General features: G+C 37.4%; 1 protein-coding gene across 5 annotated transcripts; it reads left to right on the top strand.

The window, feature by feature from the left end:
- Window positions 1–5,380: 5,380 nt before the first annotated feature.
- On the top strand, window positions 5,381–22,567 carry KLRD1 (killer cell lectin like receptor D1). Of its 5 annotated transcripts, none has more exons than XM_074403298.1 (7): window positions 5,396–5,667; window positions 7,000–7,092; window positions 7,237–7,299; window positions 9,448–9,599; window positions 10,687–10,793; window positions 11,648–11,748; window positions 16,083–16,201. In XM_074403298.1, exons 1-7 carry the CDS (start codon window positions 5,661–5,663, stop codon window positions 16,118–16,120), a joined length of 561 nt encoding a protein of 186 aa, XP_074259399.1. In that variant the 5' UTR covers window positions 5,396–5,660; the 3' UTR covers window positions 16,121–16,201. The 5 variants fall into 5 exon arrangements, with proteins under 5 accessions (XP_074259400.1, XP_074259397.1, XP_074259398.1 ...); XM_003934500.3 differs by having other exon boundaries at window positions 5,397–5,667; window positions 10,690–10,793; XM_074403296.1 differs by lacking the exon at window positions 11,648–11,748 and having other exon boundaries at window positions 5,394–5,667; window positions 16,083–22,567.
- Window positions 22,568–22,991: the final 424 nt, after the last annotated feature.

Here is a 22,991-nt window from a genome sequence, read left to right as displayed (position 1 = left end):
TTCTTTCAGTGGCTGGTACAGTTTTTCCTTTCCATGTTCAGTGCTTCCTTCGGGAAGTCCTTGTCAGGGGAGCCTGGCAATGACAAAATCTTTCAGCAATTTCTTGTCTGTAAAGGATTTTATTTCTTCTTCACTTATGAAGCTTCGTTTGGCTGGGTTATGAAATTCTTGGTTGATACTTCTTTACTTCAAGAATGTTGAATATTGGCCCCCACTCTCCTCTGGTTTGTAGGGTTTCTGCAGAGAGATCTGCTGTTTGCCTGATGGGCTTCCCTTTGTGGGTGACCCAACCTTTCTCTCTGCCTGCCCTTAACATTTTTTCCTTCATTTCAACCTTGGTGAATCTGACAATTATGTGCCTTGTGGGTGCCCTTCTTAGGAGTATCTTTGTGGTGTTCTCTGTATTTCCTGAATTTGAATGTTGGCTGTCTTACTAGGTTGTAAGCATCCTGAAGAGTGTTTTCCAACTTGGCTCCATAAGGCTAGCATTTTTATGGACAATATGGTAGCCAGGGGGTTAGGAAATGGGTGTTGCTGATTGGTTGGTGGGGGGTGGTGGTGAAACCATGAAGGTGTAGAAAATGATCCTCATGCCCTCAGTCTGCCTCTGGGTGGGGCCACAGAATTAGTTGAGTCATGAGCCAGGAGTCCAGGTGGGGTCAGTCTGAAACAGCATTTCAAAGAAACCAACCTTAGCATCTGTAACGGTAATGGTATCTATAGGAGCAATTGGGAAGGTCACTAGCCACATAACTCCTGAGCAGTACGTGATTATAGAAACTACATCTACACTTTAGCAGAGCTCAGGTACGTCTCATAATCCTAACCTTGTGGCCCTTTTCTTAGTTTGTCAAAAGCGGTTTAGTTTTGAGAAGGGCTATTACCATCCTTGCCTTAAGGTTAAACTATAAACTAAATTCCTCCTGAAGTTAGCTTGGCCTACATCCAGTAATGACCAAGGACAGCTTGGAAGTCAGAAGTAAGATTGAATCAACTATGTCAGATTTCTCTCACTGTCGTAATTGCTGAGGTAGCTTCAGTCACAGCATGAGACCCTTCATGTCAGAAGCACTGCATCCTGCTTCTCTGACCTCTTTTATCTGCCTACTCATTCACCACTTCACCTTCATGCTTAACCTCTTTTCTTTCATATTAGGGGAATTTTCTTAGTCTTGGGTCCCACAAAAATGTGAAACTCAATGAAGGGCAGATGATTGATACTTGCGTGGCATCCTGAACTGCATAAAGGAAGAGGGCCTGGGGCTTCTGAAAGGGACTTCTGGAATAGGGACATGTTGTGGGAGGGCGAAGGTGGGGAAATATGTTGAATAAAGGTTTTCTTGTTATGTAAGTAAGCGTCCTTCAGGGGGAAAAAAAAACGTTGTTTAAGAGCAGCCCTTTTCCTGATATAGATAATTTTACTAACATAGATTCCTTAACTAACGTCATTTTCCTTTACAAAAGGGCAGCTTTTCACATGAGCTACTCTTGTGTCTGCAGTATCTCAAAATAACCAGCTTGAAATATGCCAAAAAAGAAAAATATTTTCGGGTGACATATTCTGGTCTCCTATCATATTTTGGGGTGATATGTCCTGAGCCTCAACAACACGTTTCTTTTTCTGACATATATCCTCAAATAGCCTTTTCATATAAGATAAGCAAAATAATTTTGGATATTTATATATACATTCCTGAGATCCATTGGTGTGAGGGTGGCAAAGCTTTTAGCAGATCTAGGGGGAAAAGAAGGCCCGATGCCTGCAGATGTGAAAGTTTGTCCAAGTATAACAAAGTTTCCTACATTTATGAGAGGGGCAATGATAACTTTTGCTATACGATGAAAAGCAAGGAGTGTTGGCTTCTATACATGTTTTTGTATGCATATTTTTCATTATCTATGCAGACAATACTTAACCAGTTCTTCAAGAAAGTAATGCAAAGGATTGGATTGTCAAATCCGAATCATAAGCATCCTCAGATATCTTGCCCCGTATCATGCTGTACTCTTAATTTCAGTTATACAGTAATTGTGAGATGCAGACAAAACAGTGGAAAACCCAGGCCTGCAAGAGCAGCTTCTCATTCTTACTTTCCCGTTAGGATACACTCTGGCCCAGACAAACAGATAAACATATAAGGTCTCTTTATGATGCTTATGGCTGCACCATTTACACACAGGGAGGTGCGTCGGTCATGACACATCCTACTTTATGCTCAGATGGTTACATGGTTATGGTTACACATAGTTTATGTGACATTTTCCAGGAAGCCATTCTCCATAAACCCACAGATTCTAGTTTTATGCTTTATTATTATTATTATTGATATGGTGTTTTGCTCTTGTCACCCAGGCTGGAGTGCAGTGGTGTGATCTCAGTTCACCCGGTTCAAGAGACTCTCATGCCTCACCCTCCCAAGTAGCAGGACTTACAGGTGTGCACCACCATACCAGATCAATTTTCTATTTTTAGCAGAGATGGGATTTGTCCATGTTGGCCAGGCTGGCCTCAAACTCCTGACCTCAAGTGATCCACCCACCTCGGTCTCCCAAAGTCCTGGGATTACAGGTGTGAGCCACCATGCCCAGCCTTAGTTTTACATTTTTATTTGATTTTACTAACAATTTTAGACACTCTAATACATCCTGCTAAAATCATTCAATTGATAAGGATTTTGCAAGCAAAGCCCACTATCTAGCTAGTAGGTTTATTATTAGCATTTTTACAATGAGATTTTACCAGGTCAGTAACATCTCTTATTTTTTCTCAGAGAGCCCTCTCTCCCTGTTAAAAGAACAACTTGTAGCCTGATGCTAGCAATTTTTTTTTTCCCGCTCAAAGAATACATTTTCTAAAAGCAGTGAGATCAAAATAAATTTCTTCCTTGGGGATATTAAAATGTATACTATTACTATGTTATGCAACAATTTAATTATAAATTTTTAGGTAGGGAAAAGACGCCAATGTTTATATCTTAAGTGAACATTAATTTATTTTCCCAGCTCTTGACTGAGGTTTAAAAGTCGGCTTAGCTGTTGAAGTCATCACTTGCTCTGAACAAAAGCACTAGTAAACAGCAGGGGAGCAAGAGGGTGGCTTCCTGCAGTGGCTACTAGTGGACGGGAGGTCCCACAAAGAAAGATGTTCTGTTGGCGGGATACCTAACTTTTCAAAAGCAAATTTATATAAGTGAAGCTGGAAATTTCAGCGGAATTTAATCTGGGTTCTCTCTGTAGGAGCCCCAGGGAATCTTTTGAGTGCAAACTTTATTTGGAATTGTGTATGGAATAAAGGTAGGAAAGGAAGTGTAAGAGGAAAGGGAAGGTGGAACACAAGAAAGATTTTCTGAATCTAGTTTCTAGAGGAGGGGACTGGAGCATAACACTTTGAGTAATTCTGGGAAATGGGGCAAAACACAATGTTCAGAATTACTTGACTTTAGGGCTGAGACTGCTGGACTCTAGAGAATCCCAAGGTTCATTTGTAGAGGATGGTTCTGGTGATGATTATTCAGCACTTCCGGACTAGCATGTCTGAGAACAGCAAGGCTTTCAGCAGTTATCACACAAAAAAGAACCCACAGATACAGCTATACAGAAAACTGGTTGGCCATAGTTCCCCAAATATTCCAAGGGACGCAGGCAAGGCAATGTTAACCTCAGGAACAACTGGGGATGAGTGGAAGAGATATAGTGCATGGAAAGCATTCACCTGCCTGTGTACAAAACTAAATAGAAAGGACATCAGAGTTGGCAGCTCAGAAAGAGTTAAAGGAAGGAGATATATATATATATATACATGCTTACTCTGTGTGTGTGTGTCTGTGTGTGTGGGGAGGTGGGATTGTTTAGATATCTTACTTAAGGCTGGAGTTCTTTAATTAAACTTGCATTTGTTGGATTTTTATTTCTAAGTCAGTGAACTAAGAAGAAGAAAAAAAAAAAGACAATGATTGATGGATGTATTCTCACCAAACATGGTTCTAAAAACTTAGAATAACTTCCAAATAAAGGTGGCTCAGTGAGTAATGAAAGTGTAGTAATAATCCCTATTGCACATTCTGTCATAAATGTGTACTATTTCAAGAGAAAAACTAAAAGCAAACCCCTGAACTCCTGTATTTTAAGGCAATTTTACAGGGGGGGAAAAATAATCAATATCAGATAGGTTTCTTCTAGATTAGGTTTTTCTAACACTAAAACTGAAAATGAATAGATTTCAAGTAAGCAAAGGATTTTTGAATAAATCACTTCAACTAAGATTTGCATAAATTCTGGATGAAGTAGATTTTATGCTTATATTCTTCAGTAAGGATTTATATTTCTACAAATTTGGTGGTGCGGTGAAACCAGCTCTATACACACAATGCACACTGAAAAGACGGAAAACTTTTGACCTCATAAAAACTGAGAAATCAAAGTAGTCTTTGGCTTTTTTTTTCTGTTGTTGGTTGAAAGCCTATCTTTTACAAAAATGTTTATCTATAGTAATATTACAATGCTTGAACATAAACAATATACACAGCATAATAAACAAAAGTTTATCTGAGTGTCTGCTTTTGTATGATGATGCATGGTAAATTGTATTTCCAGATACTAAATCATAGATCGAAATCTGTCATTTGAAGATGCTTATTATAGCCAATCTGTTCCACATTGGAAATTTGACCTGTTCCACATTTCATATTCCTGTCAACAAGGTTACTCTTCTGTAGACAAAAAAGTATACATTGACGTAGCAGCATAGTATCTGAATCAGATAACACTAAACAATATAATAATTTATGTATTAGCAAAAATAAAGAAAATAAAGCAGCTAAAATCATGTTCAAAGAACTCCAAGGAAATGAAAAGTGAGGTGTTGACCAAAGCTTTTAGGGCTAATGAGAATGAGGCATCAAGTGGGAAACCCGTCCAGTTCCACCTTTTTGAACGTTTCCTGTCGTGGCCAGGATAATTAGGTAGGGATCAGAAGAACAGAGTGAGACAGGGAAATCCCACTTTACATGACATTGGGCAAATTACTTAGCTCTATATGCCTCAGTTTTCACATTGATAGACTGAGGATATTTATATATCTTTACTATGAAACCATTTACAGAAATAAATGAGCTAACATATGCCAAGTTCTTTAAATTGTGTACTCTTCAAGTACAAGCTAAGTAATAAATGTTTGTTATTATTAAGAGGAAAATTCTGTGAGTAATTCTATTACACTAAGTAAATTTACCTTTGGTTTGCCAATCATTTCCTTCATTTTCCAGGTAACTCTTCAAAATGAATTCTATTTTCAAACTTTAAAACCAAAACAACAACAAAACTCCATCTCACCTCTTCTCACCTTCTTTAGTGCTTACCACAGTGTTAACATTACAAAAGCACTGTGAGAATTTCCTGTATTGTGGTTCCTGGAACACGTTAGAAGCTTGTGATTTTACTGCTTCTTATTCATACTATAATACATGGCTCATCAATAGATGATTCAAAAACATCATTTAAATACACAATTTTTCATTCTTTTTTTTTTTTTTTGCCAAATTCCTTCATACTCAACTTTCAGAGTCTTTCAACTGCAGTTCAGCTCCATCAATTCAACACTGTTCTTTCTAAACAAGTACACATCGTGCCTTCTCTACATCGCTCTTGGAACATAACTTCTCATGGCAGGTATGTGTGATTTCAATCGCCAAATTAAAAATAACCAGAAAAGCTATTTCTTGGGTTGGCTAATTTTGGGGCAGTGCTTTAAGAGAAAAGGACATGATGAACAGTGGATATTTTTAGGCTTTTCATGCATTAGCACTTTCCGCATTCATTTTACTTTCCTGATTCTTCATTGTTTAACTTAGAAATGATTCCATGAAGCTTTTATAGCAGGTTGAAAGAGTGGCTTCTGGCAGGGCTACCTCTAAATTCTGAACAAGAATTGAACTTTAACCTGGTTAAATTGCGAGCAACAGAATTCTAGTACATAGAAATTCTAGACATAGAAAGTGCCAAATATTAATGACGCAATGCTTAAAAGTTTTAAATTTACTATTTATGTTGTGACATCCAAAAATTACACAAATGAGCAGTTTGACACATTGTACTGTTGTGAATGATAACATCATTATTTGAGAGTGTGGCAGTGTTAACACAGAATCTCCTAATGTTGAAGTGTTTTAGGTGAAAAGTCTAGAAACAAGCCATTTTGAGTGTGAACAAATGTAATGTTCTTGGGGGAAAAAGATTGTTTGTGTATCATAATTCAATGCACTGTGAAATGAACCCAGGCCTCCACGGTATCACCCATCTACTGATTGTAGAAGGAGTTATCACACAAAGTCCAGGATGTTCCTGTGTCTTCTTTTTCCTGTAATATCTCTATGAAGCCATGAGCAGCTAGACGTTTATCAGAGCAGAACTGCATTGAGAGGACGGGAGGACACACTCTCAATTAGTATTATTGTGACAATGGTAGACTATGTTAAATGAAAGATTCCTGAACTAGACACACTTTCATTTGATTTCCGACTTGCATACTTACTTGCTTTGATACCTTGAGAAAATAACATTATTATTGGACCTTATGCTTTCTCATCTACCTAATGAGAATCATACTATCTATCTTACGATTTTGTTGAAAGAATAAAAATAAATGGCTAATATGTAAGTCCATAAAACACAACCTGGTACCTCTTAATATCGTCTTCCTCCAGATCTTTAAGCTTCTCTGTCAGTTTTAAACATACATGGTAAATTCACTTTACTGAGACAGAGCTGGTAGAGAAGAAAATGTTTGAATGATCTCCCCGAAGAATAAGATACATCACATAAAAATGTTGGTATTGGGCGAAGTCCTGATTGGAAAGTCTTCATTTTTCAGTGTTTTATTGGCAAGCTGACTCTGTTATCAAATTAAAGAATGTTTTGGATTCTTTCTCACCAGTTTCTGCTTTTAAAACGCAGCTCCTGTGTTTTCTCTTTAAGTCATTACCCTGTCTGTCGTTCTTGCAGTGTTTAAGGCCACTTTCTGGAGGCTGATTTCTGGGACCTTGGGTATAATATGTCTTTCGTTGATGGCTACGCTGGGAATTTTGTTAAAAAATTGTAAGTTCTTCTAAGCAAGTCTCCATAAAAATCAAAACCATGATGACATCATTTAATAATAAAGGCTTCATCTTACTAATGTTAATATGTTATTATTTCAGAAACCCATATCTAATTAAACAAATTTCTAATCATTTCTTACAGCTTTTACTAAACTGAGTACTGAGTCAGCATTTACTCCGGGACCCAACATAGAACTCCAGAAAGGTAGGTCGATTTTTTTGGAAAACTTAGCATTGGTAAAGGATGAAGTAAGCAGTTTCTTGTTTCTCACACAGAGAAGCATGATAGACTGTTACACTTAGTGATAGAAATTTGCCTGCCAGTGTAGGATAGTCTCATTTTACTGTTCTCTAATGTAAACAGGATTAAATTACATTGAATGTGCATCATTTATACATTTAACTAATTAGGAAAATGGTATCTGAAATGAAAAATATATGAGTGTTCATCATTAGGTAACAAAAAATAAACCACAGGAAATATTACAGTTAATCCTCATTACCTGCCTGAATTTGCTTATAACCTATACTTTTGCATCTCATTAATTTTCCCTTTTGATTCTTAAATGACGCAGCATATAGTGCACAGATTTCTAAACCTTGCTTATCCAATGAAAGCCAGCTCAAAGTCCAATTTTCTCTTTCTTTTATTTTTAAGAGACGGAGTTTTGCTCTTATCTCCCAGGTTGGAGTGCAGTAGCACGATCTCGGCTCACCTCCTCCTCCGGGGTTCAAGAGATTCTCCGCCTCAGCCTCCCGTGTAGGTGGAACTACAAGCACCCACCACCATGCCTGGCTAATTTTTGTATTTTTAGTAGAGAGAGGGTTTCGCCATGTTGGCCATGCTGGTCTTAAACTCCTGACCTTAGGTGATCCACCCGCCCTGGCCTCCCAAAGTGCTGGGACTACAGGCATGAGACACTCTGACCGGCAGAGCCACAGCACCCAGTCCAGATTTTCTAAATATATTTTTTCCAAATGCACCCCAACTTGTCTCACCATTGTCTGTGATTATATAGTGCTTCATTTACAGTGTAACATCTTGGCCGGGCACAGTGGCTCATGCCTGTAATCCGAGCACTTTGGAAGGCTGGAGGTAGGCATATTACTTGAGGTCAGAAGTTTGAGACCAGCCTGGCCAACATAGAGAAACCTCATCTCTACTAAAAATACAAAAATTAGCCAGGCATGGTGGCGCACACCTGTAGTCTCTGTTACTTAGGAAGCTGAGGCATGGAGAGTTGCTTGAACCTGGAAGGCAGAGGTTGCAGTGAGCTGAGATGGTGCCACTGCACTCCAGCCTGGGCAACACAGCAAGACTCTGTCTCAAAAATAAATAAATAAATAAATGGTGCAACATCTTCAGCACCACTTACACAGCAAAGATTTGAGTGCCCATGCTATGTCATGCTTTTTATTACTGTGGATAAAAAATGTTGAAAACACTATTATTGATAAACTATATAATTAAGACTCAAGATAATTGATTCATTTATATACCCTTTCAAATATATCAAAATTCTCCAAATGTACCCAAATCCTACCCCACCACCTTTTTTTTTTTTTTTTTTTTTTTTTTTTTTTTTTTTTGAGAGAGAGAGTTTCACTCTTGTTACCCAGGCTGGAGTGCAGTGGTGCAATCTCAGGTCACCACAACCTCCACCTCCTGGGTTCCAGTGATTCTCCTACCTCAGCCTCCCGAGTAGCTAGGATTACAGACATGTGCCACCACACTCAGCTGACTTTTTTTTTTTTTTTTTTTTTTTGTATTTTTAGTAGGGACAGGGTTTCTCCATGTTGATCAGGCTGGTCTTGAACTCCCAACCTCAGGTGATCTGCCCACCTCAGCTTCCCAAAGTTCTGGAATTACAGGTGTGAGCCACCACTCCTGACCAGTGCCATATTCTTTTCTGACTCAGAAAACATGCTGAAATGTTTTCCTCCTTTCAATCTCTTTCATCTAGTTAACTTCTATGTATGCTACAGTACTTAGTTTTGAGTTACTTCCTCAAAAAAGTTCTTCTAACTGCCCCTCATCTTACACTCTGCTACATGCTGTTTTAAAATACTTAATTGTTTTTGTGTACTTACCTAAATCATCCTTAAGTATCATTAATACATTATTGAAAATGATATAATTCCGGTTCTATCTCTAGAATATAATCTCCATGTGGAAAAGACATCATGTTCATTTCGAATTAGCTCACCTTTATAGCCCCTGAACTGTGGTGTATACAGTAGATTCTGAAAGAATGCTAAAAGAATAAACAGCAAATAAATTTTGAATAATGAAATGGCATTGAAGAAAATGTCATCTCCTATGTCATTAGTTATGTTTTATCTTTTCTGTCAGACTCTGACTGCTGTTCTTGCCAGGAAAAATGGATTGGTTATCGATGCAGCTGTTACTTCATTTCCAGTGAATCTAAAACTTGGAATGAAAGTAGACATCTCTGTGCTTCTCAGAAATCCAGTCTTCTTCAGCTTCAAAGCAGAGATGAACTGGCATGTACTGTCTGATTTTCTACATTTTCTTTGATCTAGAAAAATATACTATCTAAACAAGTTAAATAAGTAATTAATCAGAATGGATGATTATATTGGAATTGAGTTATTGATTCTGTGTACCTTAAAATAGTCATTGTAAAATCTATATTAAATTCCTTGATGATTTATATCATAGAAATACAAATCAAGATAGGTGCCAAATAAAGTGAAAGAAACTTTTCAGGAAGAATTCAAAGTATATTTACCCATTTTAGATAATAGATCATTATATTTACCCACTTTATTTAAAGAACCAACTAAATGTGATTTTTAGCTCTTTTAATTAAATTTCTTTTTAAAAATTAATTTTATAGTTTTTGTCATCTTTCTGGCATATAAGCTAGTGTGGAAAATACGGTAAGAAAAATTACTAAATTTTTTTCTTTTTTTGAGACAGAGTTTCACTCTTGCCCAGGCTGGAGTACACTGGCACGATCTCAGCTTACTACAACTTCTGCCTCCTGGGTTCAAGTAATTCTATTGTCTCAGCCTCCTGAGTAGCTGGTATGACAGGAGCATGCCACAAGTATTTTCAGTAGAGACAGGGTTTTGCCATGTTAGCCAGGCTGGTCTTGAACTGATCTTGGGTGATCCACCCGCCTCTGCCTCCCAAAGTGCTAGGATTACAGGTATGAGCTAGCATGCATGGCCCTAATTGCCCAATCCATAAGGAAAAGTGAAAAAATTCTCCGGATGCATGCAGCACCTGTGCTGATTATTGGTTGAGTAGATTATACTAACGAGATTCATCCTTCAGAATATCATTATTTTGGAATCAAATTTAAATTGATCCCCTGCAAAGAAAGTGTTACATGAAGACTCTATCTCCTTTTGTAAGGTTTTTAATTCTTCAAGAAGTGAGATTTTGTGGTATTTTTTATCCATATACGAATGGGCCAGATAAATAAGAACTTTGAGTTATGTGACTATACCTTTTGTGTGATGGACAGGCTGAATCTTATTCTGAACACTGACTTTCCTTCAAAAATCTGTTATTCCCAGAGTAGATTAAAATTAGATTAATGTGATTGTTTTTCACTTGAAGCAGGATTTTATGACCTCCAGTCAACAATTTTACTGGATTGGACTCTCTTATAGTGAAGAACAAAACGCCTGGTTATGGGAGAGTGGCTCTGGACTGTCCCGGGATCTGTAAGTTTCTGCCAGTCATTACCTTCTTTGCTCTTTATGAATTTGTTCTTAGATGTGACTAGCAAAGGTCAGATCCAGGAGCACTGTAGCTGAAATAACCTTGTCTAGGGCATGAAAATACAGAAAAAGGAAAAGGTACAACAAAATAACAATTTTAGATCTGCCTAGAACATCCAAGTTTATGTTCAAATGACATAAAGTTAGCATATTTGTGGCTATAAAAGAACTTTAACATTGTGCTTTTTATTTATTTATTTATTTTATTATTATTATTATTATTTTGCCTTAGTACAAGCACTTGGCAGTTTATGTGCATGTACAGATACTCATATACACAGAGGCAGTCCAGATAAAACAGTCTATCCATTATTTTATTGATTCTGGTAGACTCAATATTCTCAGCATCCCCTTATGTTTTGTATACTGTAGATTTATTTTCTGTATATGTGTACTTTTTGAATCTCATTTTCATTTATAAACATGAGATTTGCAACATCACACAGGGACAAAGTTTATGCTCTGGCTTGTTTCTGTTTCCCTAGACTAGATTGGATAATACATCTTAAACAAAATAGAAGTAAAGCATATCACACATTTAAACCATCAATGACAACAAAAAAACAACAAGGAAAAATCCCTGGCCTCAGTGATATTGATCAGTGAGAAAACAACTGGGTATTTTGTAGCATTATACTAGAGAATCATGAAAATTGTGGTTACTGAAAAAGAAAAAAGGACTCGATATGTTAATATCTCACTCAAATGCTTTTAAAGGTTACATCATTTAATTGAAAACTTTCTTGATCATTCTCACTTCCTTTTTCTGTATGTTAACATTTTCTTCTTCATTGCAGATTTCCATTGTTTGAAACTTCTAATCGAAAGAACTGCATAGCATATAATCCAAGGGGAAATGTTGTAGATGAGCCCTGTGAAATTAAAAATCGTTTTATCTGTAAGCAACAGGTCATTTAAATGTTTCTTGGGGCAGAGAAGGTGGAGCGTAGAGACCCAACATTACTAATAATGATACATTTACCTGTTACATTATTGCTTATTGTCTTCTTCTGAATCTATAAATGTTTCAAATAGTGTCTTATACAATTGTCATATATGTGAAATGATGTGTTTTATAATTGATGAAATTTGTACATCTACATTTGAAATTATAAAGTTAATATAAAGAATTTTGTATTTTGATTTGATGTATGTATTTAATGTTAAATTTGATGTAGTTTTATTGCAGATTTATGTAACTTTATTTACATTCTTGCTAATTCTCAGCAGAAATTTAAATAAAATTTAATTCACATCAAATAAAATTTACAAAATAAAATTTAACTCACACTGCCTAGGCTGGAGTGCAGTGGTAAGATCATAGCTCATTACAACCTCAACTCCTGGGCTCAAGTGATCCTCCTGACTCAGCCTGCCAAGTAGATAGGTCTACAGGCACCATGCCACTATGCCCAGCTGATTTTTATTTTTTAATTTTTTGTGAAGACAAGATCTCGCTACGTTGCCCAGGCTGGTCTTGAACTCATGGCCTCGAGTGATTCTCCCACCTTGGTCTCCCAAAGTGCTGAGATTACAGGTGTGAAACACCATCCCTGGCCCTCTTCACATTCTTGTATGAAGACTGATTCAGGAAAAATGCACTTCAGTTAACTTACAAAAGATATAGGATGAAATATAATATCTTTCATATGTTTAATGTGAACTAAGCTTATTATGAATTGCACGTTCTGGAGATTTCTAATATTCTGGTTTTGTTGTCCATGTGATTACAAAATTATTTATTTTTTAATTAAAAATTTTAAAATAATATAAGCAAGCATGTAATGGTTATCAATATTTTTTTGTGCTAATTATTTTATCTCCTTGACCTCCTCTCATGAGGCATTGTCTTCTGTTTTAACACTTAGAGTGTTTTTCTCTTTTATGAATCAAAGCTGATCTATTTTCATCATTGTTGTGATGAAAAAAATCATTTTGATTGACTTAAGATGGAAGAATTTGGACTGGGTGTGGTGGCTTATGCCTGTAATCCCAGCACTTTGGGAGGCCAAGGTGGGCAGATCACTTGAGGTCAGGAGTTCGAGACCAGCCTGGCCAACATGGTGAAACCCGTCTCTACTAAAAATATAAAAATTAGCTGGGCATCATAGTGCACACCTATAATCCCAGCTATTTGGGAAGCTGAGGTGAGAGGATCGCTTGAACCCGGGAGCTGGAGGTTGCAGTGAGCCAAGAGTGCACCACTGCACTCTAGCCTGGGGCATAGAGCAAGACTACTCAAAAAAAAAAAAAAAGGGGGGGGTGGGGTGGGGTGGGGGGGAAGGATTTGGAACCCGAATTGCATCTGAAAAACGGCCTCATCTTTGTCATTTAGTGTAATCTAAACACGGAGTAACATCCCATCATAATCCCAAATCCTACTCAGACTAAAGGGGAAGGGATGGTGCAGGTGTACACTAGGCCACTGGGGTACCAATGAGAAACCACTTTAGAGTTATGTCTACTGTACCCACATAATCCTAAAAATATGTTACAACTGCCACTTCATAGTTTATGTCATTTTATTTATTTATTTATTTTTTTGAGACAGGTTTTCATTCTCGTTGCCCAGGCTATAGTGCAATGATACAATTATGGTTCACTGCAGATTCGACTTCCTGGGCTCCGGTGATCCTCCCACCTCAGCCTTCTGAGTACTTTGGGACTAAGGTGCTAGCCACCATGCCCAGCAAATTTTTAATATCATTTGTAGAGATGGGGTTTCTCAATGTTTCCCAAGCTGGTCTTCAACTCCTGGGCTCAAGAGCTCTGCCTGCCTTGGCTTCCCAAAGTGCTGGAATTACAGACATAAGCCACTATACCCAGCCAGTTTATATAATTTAAACACTGCCTTTTGGTTCCTTGATTGACATATGCTAGGACAAGTAATTATTTTCTGGCTTCCCCAGTATATTAATTCTTGGTTCCTCCATTAGTTGTGAAGTCCCAATTATGGAAAAGGAGTCAGGCTGGTGGGAGCAGAGGAAAGCAGAAAAAGAAAGCAGATAAGCTATTAGTCTGCCTTTCTTCATGGTCCAGGACGTGGGCCATGTGCTTAAGTATCACCAGACACCTGTAAGTTAACTCACTGCCACCTTGGTGTTATCAGTACTGTCCAAAGCCTTCTGCAGCATACAGCATAAACGCTATTCCATAACATCCCCAGCAAGCCTTTGTTTCTTTGTGGTCAGCTTTTCTTCTGCTGGTGCTGCCTGTTGCCTCCCTGGAAACGTATTTTCCTACTTTTCTTTAACGAATCTGCCTTTCTTACCTACAACTGGCTTGGTAAATTCTTTTACCTCAAAGCCACTGGCTCAGATAGCTGTTGCTCATCCACAATATTAGTGTATTAGTCTGTTCTCATGCTGCTAATAAAAATAAACCCGAGACTAGGTAATTTATAAAATAAAGAGGTGTAATTGACTCACGGTTCTTCAGGGCTGGAGAAGCCTCAAGAAACTTACAATAATGGCAGAAGGGAAAGAAAACACTTCCTTCTTCACATGGCAACATTAAGGAGAAGCTCTGAGCAAAAGGGAAAAAAGCCCCTTATTAAATAATCAGATCTAGTGAGAACTCACTATCACTCCCACTACCACTCCTCACTCCCATGAAATGTGAGGATTATGGGCACTACAATTCAAGATGAGATTTGGGTGGGGACACAGCCAAGCCACATCAGTTAGTGACGTCTAATTCTTATAATGCATGCATAAGAAAGTGAGTTATTTTATAGCTGAACTGGGACAGCTCTTTGTTTATTTCCAGAGATGCCTTGGTGTCTATTTTTGACTCTTGGCAGTGATATGGTAAGAACTCACTATAAACCATTAGTTAGCTAATTAGCCTAACTAACTATAAACCATTAGTTAGGCTAATTAGCTAACTAATGGTTTATAGTGAGTTCTTTAAAGTTCAAAATCCCTCAGTGGAATCTAGGGTCAGTTTGTTTATTGATAGCTTCCACCTGAGATAATGACAAATCTTGTGTCTGCTATGTGACTAGATGGACATACAAGACTGCAGGAAATTTCAGTTTCAGTTCTTCTGAAACCAAGTTTCATCACACAAATATCAGGTTTCATTCAGAGACGAAGGGTATCTTTGTACAAATAAGAACACCGAAGAACTTGTTTCTAGATGTCTCTTGGTCCCACACTGCTGATTTGAATTGTCTTTCTCCTGCTGTAACATATTCCTTTCCCTTATTAAAAGCTTTTCATGAGTATGTTCATTGGAACCTTATAATTCCTTTCAGTTATCTATACCTGGAAATGTTAGTTCTATAATTTTTGACTTTCTGAAATTTGTCTCTTTATATCCTAGCCAGTGGTTGAAAAACTTTTTTCAAAGAACTATATAGCATTTATTTTCAACTTTGTGAGCCATTCTCTGTTGAAACTACTCAACCTTGCCATGATAGTCTAAAGAAGATATAAATAATACAAAAATGAATGGTCTGACTGTGTTACAAAAGAATTTTATTGACAAAACATATGATGAGACAAATTTGGTACACAGGCCAGTTTGCCAACACATGCCCAAGTATGTAAGGTGAAACTCTAGGGCCATTATTCTACTCCCTGCTTTAATCTTTTCCAGGTCACTTCTTACTAGTTGTAAATGTACTTACACATTTTGCTATGTGTAAACAGTTATGGTTCTTACTATCAATCTGTGTTCATTTTAAAGGGTAAAAATCTACAAATTATGTGCTATAGCCAAGTTGCAAGATGTCCATCAATGATTTCCACCTGTGGTGTACATACCTTTGTGGAATTTCCTTCCACACTGGGTTGACCTGTGTGACCAGTGAAATAAAGTAGAAATGCCTGGGCATGGTGGCTCACGCCTGTAATCCCAACACTTTGGGAGGCTGAGGTGGGCAGATCACCTGAGATCAGGAGTTTTGAGACCAGCCTGACCAACATGGTGAAACCCCATCTCTACTAAAAATACCAACATACAAAAATTAGGTGATTAGCTCCTATAATCCCAGCTACTCGGAGGCTGAGGCAGGAGAATGCTTGAAACTAGAAGGCGGATGTTGCAGTGCACCAAGATTGCACCACTGCACTTTAGTCAGTGTGAAACGCCACAGAGTAAAACTCCATCTCAAACAAACAAACAAAAAAAAAAATAAGAAAGAAAGAAAGTGGAAATTATGATATGTCATTTTTGAGAATAGGTCATCAAAGATATTATGACTTCTTTCTTTTTCCTCTCTCCCAGATCACTTGATTTGCGGAAAACCAGTTACAATGTCATGAGCAGCCTTGTTGAAAGGACCATGTGGCAAAGAACTGAAAACTCTATGCACAGCCCACAAGGAACTGAAGTCTATTTCCAACAGCTATGTTATATGCCTTCTTTGCATGTATGGGCTCCAGTCCTAGTCAAGCCTTCAGGTGATTACAGCCCCCAGCCAACATCCTGACGGCAACCTTATGTGAGACTCTGAGCTAGGTCCATCCTGCTATGCTTTTGAGGATTCCTTATTCTGAGAAACTGTGTGAAACAGTAAACTGTTTATTCTTTTAAGTTGCTAAGTATCAATGTTTCACATAGCAATAGATAACCAGTACATATTTTGGTACCTAGAATGAAGTTACTGTTATGAAGAAAAAGAAAACACTAAAATTTGGGGGTGCTTGAAAACAGGCAGTGGATGGAGGCTACAAGGACAGGAAAGACTGAAACCTTTGATTAAGGGCTTATAGTAGGGAAGCAAAAACATATTAGAAACTGGAGAAAGTAAAAAATTTTCGATTTCGTGCCAGGAAGTTTAGCAACACTTGTCTGTAGTATTGTGGAAGGTAGAAAATGTACGTAATGAATTAAGAGAATGCTCTAAAGTTATTTCCAGTCAGAGTGTTGAAGATACTGTCTGCTTTCTTCCTACTGCTTATATTACAATGCTATAGAAGACACATAACCTATTGCAAGGGCTTTTAAACAAAAGAAGTCAGAACTTGATAGTTTTGAGATTCCTGGACTCTCAAATTTTAACATGTCAAAAATGCTAAAATTGAGAAATAGATTCTGAGCAAGTGTCTAATCTAGAGTGCTCTCAGGAAAGCATGATTCTAAAGAAGAAGGTGTGGGCGTGACTGAAATTTCCTGTAAATATCATAGAAAGAATATAAGTAATGCCTCAATTCAGTCTGACGAAGGATCTATAAAGGTCAAATAAAAGGGCTTCTAGAAAGCCCTAGGACATTGTCCCTCAGCTGTCTCAGCAGAAGCTCCAGGTAGAGAGGAGACTGAAGGGATTTATGTATGTGGTTTTTACAAATAGAGTTCATAGAAAACCCCAAAATGTTTTTGAGATGACTATGTCAGTAGAAAAATGACAGTGAAGTGTTACCTTGTATTAAAAACTAGGAACGATTCAAAGGACAGAACTAAGAACCTATAAGGTGGATCCAAGAGTTATAAAGAGTCATTTTGTAACAGAAACAGGACTGAGTCCTAATCAAGTAAGTCCCAACATTTGCTATGCTAGAGTTTAAATTACTATGCATCAGTGACTCCTTTGTAATTCTCATGTCCCTCCCTCTTTTGAACAAGGATGTCTATAGAGTTTATTGTTTTGGATGCTGAGTGTTTAAGGGAAGAAAATCTCTAGTCTTGTTAACTTCATAAGCATTCAGATGGAGAAAAATTATACTCAAGAAGCTAAAGCGAAGGAACCACACCTAGTGAGTCTCACTCATGCTTAGGTGTGACAAATTTCTGGACTTTGAGCTGACATTGTAACAGGATGAGATCTGGGAGTTGGTGTGGATTTTGTATGTGGGAAGGATATAAATAATTTGGCGCCAAAGTTTAGACTCTTGTATACAGCTTCCTATATGCTCCCAATGATCCCTGTTTCTTGGAATTTAACACTTTTGATGTAATCAATTACATGGTATAAGGGTTGATCAGTACAACAAAGAGAATAAGGCAGAAGTTATAGCATGTCACTTTTGAGGCTAGATTATGAAAGACAGTATGTCTTCGGCTTTGCCCTTTCTCATGTCATTTGGTTTGGTGGAAGCCAGCTACCTTGTCACGAGCAACTCTTTGAAGCATTCCACGTGGCAAAGAACTGAGGCCTCCTATAAACAGTTAGCAAGGAACTGCAGCCTCTTGCAGACAGCCATGTGCATGAGCCTCCTTGGATAAACTCTTCAGCCAGTGTCAAGCATTAGGTAACTACAACCCAACCAACATTTCAACTGCAATCTGATGAGACATCCTGAGCTAGAAACACCTAGCACAATTGCTCTTGATTCCTGACCTCAAGAAATTGCGTGCAGTGAAATGTTTTGTTTTAAGCTTACAGGTTTGAGGGTAATTTGTTCTTTATAGTAGTTAGCTAATACAATATGTTTCATCATCATGACCTCAGGAATAGAGGACATATCGATTGACTGATTGATTGATGGAGATGGAGTCTCACTCTGTCACCCAGGCTGGAGTGCAGTGATGCAATCTCAGCTTGTTGCAACTTCTGCCTCCCTGGTTCAAGTGATTCTCATGCCTCAGCCACCTGAGTAGCTGGGATTACAGGCACCCGCCATCACACCAGGCTAATTTTTGTATTTTCAGTAGACGGGGGCTTCTGCCATGTTGGCCAGGCTGGTCTCCAAATCCTGGCCTTATGTGATCCACCGCATCGGCCTCCTGAAATGCTGGGATTACAGGAATGAGCCATCGCATCCAGCCAAATAGGGGACATTTTAGAGCCCAATAGTGAGCTAGGATTATATTTTCTTCTTTGAGGTTCTACTGTTATAACCCTCATACAATAAGAAACAAACTCTTCTGCCAGATTAAATGTTTATTTTTGTTTAGTTTTTAGTTCTCAGTTATGTTATATATCCTTCCAAGGGCCCTTAACCACCTGCTGTTATTTGGACCCGCGTGTTACTGGACCTGCTCCACAAACTGCTCTCATGAAATTTTTCTTCACTAATTTTTTCATTTACACTAAATCCTTCATTGATTACACCTTACCTCTTTATATATTTTTAACTGAGTGAAAGCACAATAAGGAATACCTATTTTAAATTTACATTTAAATCTTTAAGCTATGTCTACACTTACACAATTACTACCAGATTGAAATATAGACTATCTACCACCACCAAGACTCTCCTGCTGTTTGCTAATTGACATTGTCTCCCCTGTTACAAGAAAATCACTACTCTGATTTCTGAAAATAGTGGTTTGTTTAGCCTGTTTTTGAATTTCATATAAATGGAAGCTCAGCATATATGATCTTTGTGGTTTCTGTTGCTAAGCATTACGTCTGTGAGATACATTTATATATTTGTGCAGCAGTAGCTCCTTTTATTGTCATGCAGAATTCATAAGAATGTATGAAGCTGAGGCAGGCAGATCACAAGGTGAAGAGATCGAGATCACCCTGGCCAACATAGTGAAACCCCGTCTCTACTAAAAAAAAAATACAAAAATTAGTTGGGCTTGGTGGTGCATGCCTGTAGTCCCAGCTACTTGGGAGGCTGAAGCAGGAGAATTGCTTGAACCCAGGAGGTGGAGGTTGTAGTGAGCTGAGATTGCGCCACTGCACTCCAGCCCGGTGCCTGGTGACAGCGCAAGACTCTGTCTCAGGCCAAAAAAAAAAAAAAAAAGAATGTATCACAATTTGCTTATTCACTCTAATATCGTTCAACGTTTGAGTCATTTTCACTTTTTACTATTATGAGTAAAATTGCTATAAACATTTTAATATATCTCTTGTGGGACATGTGGCTTCGTATCTTTGAGTGCATGCCTAGGAGTTGAATTTCTAAGTCATAAGCTGTCATATATTTAGGCCCTTTAGTTCATGCTTTAAAAACTTGTAACAATTTATTGATAAAGTTTATTTATAATTTCACTGGCAGTTTATGTGAGTGTTATTCTACATTCTTGACAACACATAGTATTATGAATTATTTTAGTCTAAGGACCTTCTGGATACTATTTGCATGCAACTGTACATTGAATTTTCATTTCCCTAATAAATAATATGCTTACTCCTCATCTTTTTTTCCCCATTTTTATACCCTCTTCTATGTAGTGCTTGTTTAAGCTTTCAGCCATTATTTATTTTTAACAGTGTCATTGCAGTATAATTGAGATACAACAACTTTATATGCTTAAAGTATGACATTTGATGTATTTTCATATCTATGCATCTGTGAAAACATCACTTCAGCAAGATATAAAACACACACTACCCTCAAAAGTATCCTTTTGCCTAAATACAATGCTTTCCTCTTGCTCCTCTCTCCACAGGTGAGTATTGTAATGTATTCTGTTATTATAAATTTGCCTTTCTATGTTTTATATAGATAGAAACATATAATATGTACATCTGTTGTCTGGATTTTTCATTCAGCATAATAGTTTTTATAGTTATCTATGTTGATACATGTATCAATAGTTAATTCCCTTTTATTTCTTCTTTTTGTTTTCTTTTTTTGAGACTGAGTCTTGCTCTATCGCCCAGACTGAAGTGGAGTGGCACGATCTTGGCTTACTGCATTCTCTAACTCCTGGGTTCAAGAGATTCTTGAGCCTCAGCCTCACCAGTAGCTGGGATTGCAGATATTCACCAACACATCCAGCTAATTTTTGTATTTTTAGTAAAGACGAGGTTTCACCATTTTGACCAGGCTGGTCTTGAACCCCTGACCTCAAGCAATCCACCTGGCTTGGCCTCCCAAAGTACTGGGATTATAGGCATGAGCCACCATTATCCCATCAATTCCCTTTTATTTCTAAGAGTCTTCTGATCCTTGAACAAGCTATGTTTCTTGTACCTCAATATGCTTATTTTTTTTTTTGTTTCTGTCTTCTGTTTTAGGTTCAGTGATACATGTGTAGGCTTGTTATATGAGTACATTGCATGTCACAGTGGTTTGGTGTACAGATAATTTTGTCATCCTGGTAATCTGCATAGTACCCAATAGGCAGATTTTCAATCCTCACCCTTCTTTCTCCTACTCTCTACCCTCAAGTAGGCCCCAGCATCTGTTGTTTCCTTTTTCTGTGTGCCTATGTACTCCATGTTTAGCTCCCACTTATAAGCGAGAACATGTGGTATTTGGTTTTCTGTTCTTGCGTTAATTCACTTAGAATAATGGCCTCTAGTTCCACCCATGTTGCTGCAAAGGACATAATTTTGTTCTTTTTTTATGGTTGCATAGTATTTCATGATGCATATGTACCACATTTTCTTTATCTAGGCCATCATCTCAATATTCTTAAATCATACTCAGCAATGCTTTGTAGTTTTTAATATGCAGGCCTTTTATGTTTTTATAAGATTCCCCAAAGTAGTCTATTGTTTTTAATGCCATTATACGTTGTATTTCCTAATTTCAAATTTTTTATTTTTAAAATTGTAAGCATATATATATGTTCATTTAAACCGTTGATTGTAAGTGTATCTTTTATTGTTCAACCTGCCTAAATTCACTTATTCTAGCAGCATTTCTATAGTTTTCATTGGCTTATCTGCATAGATGAATAAAGACAGTTTTACCTCTTTCTTTTGAAAACTGTATGGCTTGATTTATTTTTATCACCTTGTCACAGTGGCCTGAACATTCAACACAAAGTTGAATACAAGTGGTGAGTAAAACACCTCGTTTTGCTATTGATCTTAGAGCATGAATATTCACTTTTTTGCTTTTATACTTAATTTTAGCTATAGGATTTTCATAAATGTTCTTTACTGGATTGAGAAAGTTCCTTCCTAGTTGTAGTCTGGTGAGAATTTTTATAAGCAGTGGATATGACATATGTCTTTATTAATGCTTTATTCTGCCTTGTTTGAAATCAGATAGTTTTATTTCCCAGTTATAAACCTCAGTTGTTCATGCTATCTTTTTTATGTATCTTTGCATCTATTTGCTAATTTTTTTCAATTTTATTTTATTGAGGTAAAAACACAACATAAGATCTGCACTCTTAATAAATTTTCAAATATGCAGTACAGTATTATTGACAATAGGTACAATATTGCTTAGATTTCTATAATTTGTTCATCTTGCATAATTGAGGCTTTTTGCCCTTAGATTAACAACTTCCCATTTTTTTCTCTCTCCATTCCTGGCAACCACCATTCTACTCTCTGATTTTATAAGCTTGACCACTTTAGATAATTCATATAAGTGGAATCATACACTGTTTATCCTTCTGCAACTCGCTTATTTCATTTAGTATAATGTCCTCGAGGTTCATCCGCATTGTTACATATTGCAGGATTTCATGTTTATTCTAAGCGTATCTTTTATTGTTCAACCAGCCTAAATTCACTTATTCTAGCAGCATTTCTACTGTATGTGTATGTACATGTTGGCTACTCTGACTAGTATAGCAACGGACAATAGTATACTAATATTTCTTTGAAATTCTTATTTCAATTCTTTTGCCTAATTCCCCAGAAGGGTGATTGGTGGATCATACTGTAGTTCTACTTTTAATTTTTTGAGAAATTACCATCCTGTTTTCCATAGCAGCAGCACAATTTTTCATTCCCACTGAAGTGTTCAAGGGGCCTAATTACCCTACACACTTGCCAACACTTGTCTTTTGTTCATTTGCTAATAGCCATCCTTATAGGTGAGGGATGACATTTGCTGGTTATAATTTGCATTTCCCTGATGATTAATAATATTGAGCATCATTTCATATACGCATTGACCACTGGTATGTTTTTTTTTTTTTTTTTTTTTTTTTTTTTTTTTTTTTTTTTTTTTTTTTTTTTTTGAGACGGAGTTTCGCCCTTGTTACCCAGGCTGGAGTGCAATGGCACGATCTCGGCTCACCGCAACCTCCGCCTCCTGGGTTCAAGCAATTCTCCTGCCTCAGCCTCCTGAGTAGCTGGGATTACAGGCACGTGCCACCATGCCCAGCTAATTTTTTTTTTGTATCTTTAGTAGAGACGGGGTTTCACCATGTTGACCAGGATGGTCTCGATCTCTCGACCTTGTGATCCACCCGCCTCGGCCTCCCAAAGTGCTGGGATTACAGGCTTGAGCCACCGTGCCCGGCCCGGTATGTTTTTTATGGAAAAATTATCATTCAAGTCTTTGATGCATTTTTTAATTGGGTTATTTGTGTTTTTTCATTTTGACT

The sequence above is a fragment of the Saimiri boliviensis genome, chromosome 7 (assembly GCF_048565385.1).
Source record: "Saimiri boliviensis isolate mSaiBol1 chromosome 7, mSaiBol1.pri, whole genome shotgun sequence".
Classification (NCBI taxonomy): domain Eukaryota; kingdom Metazoa; phylum Chordata; class Mammalia; order Primates; family Cebidae; genus Saimiri; species Saimiri boliviensis.
This window is presented reverse-complemented; position numbering and strand designations above follow the sequence as displayed.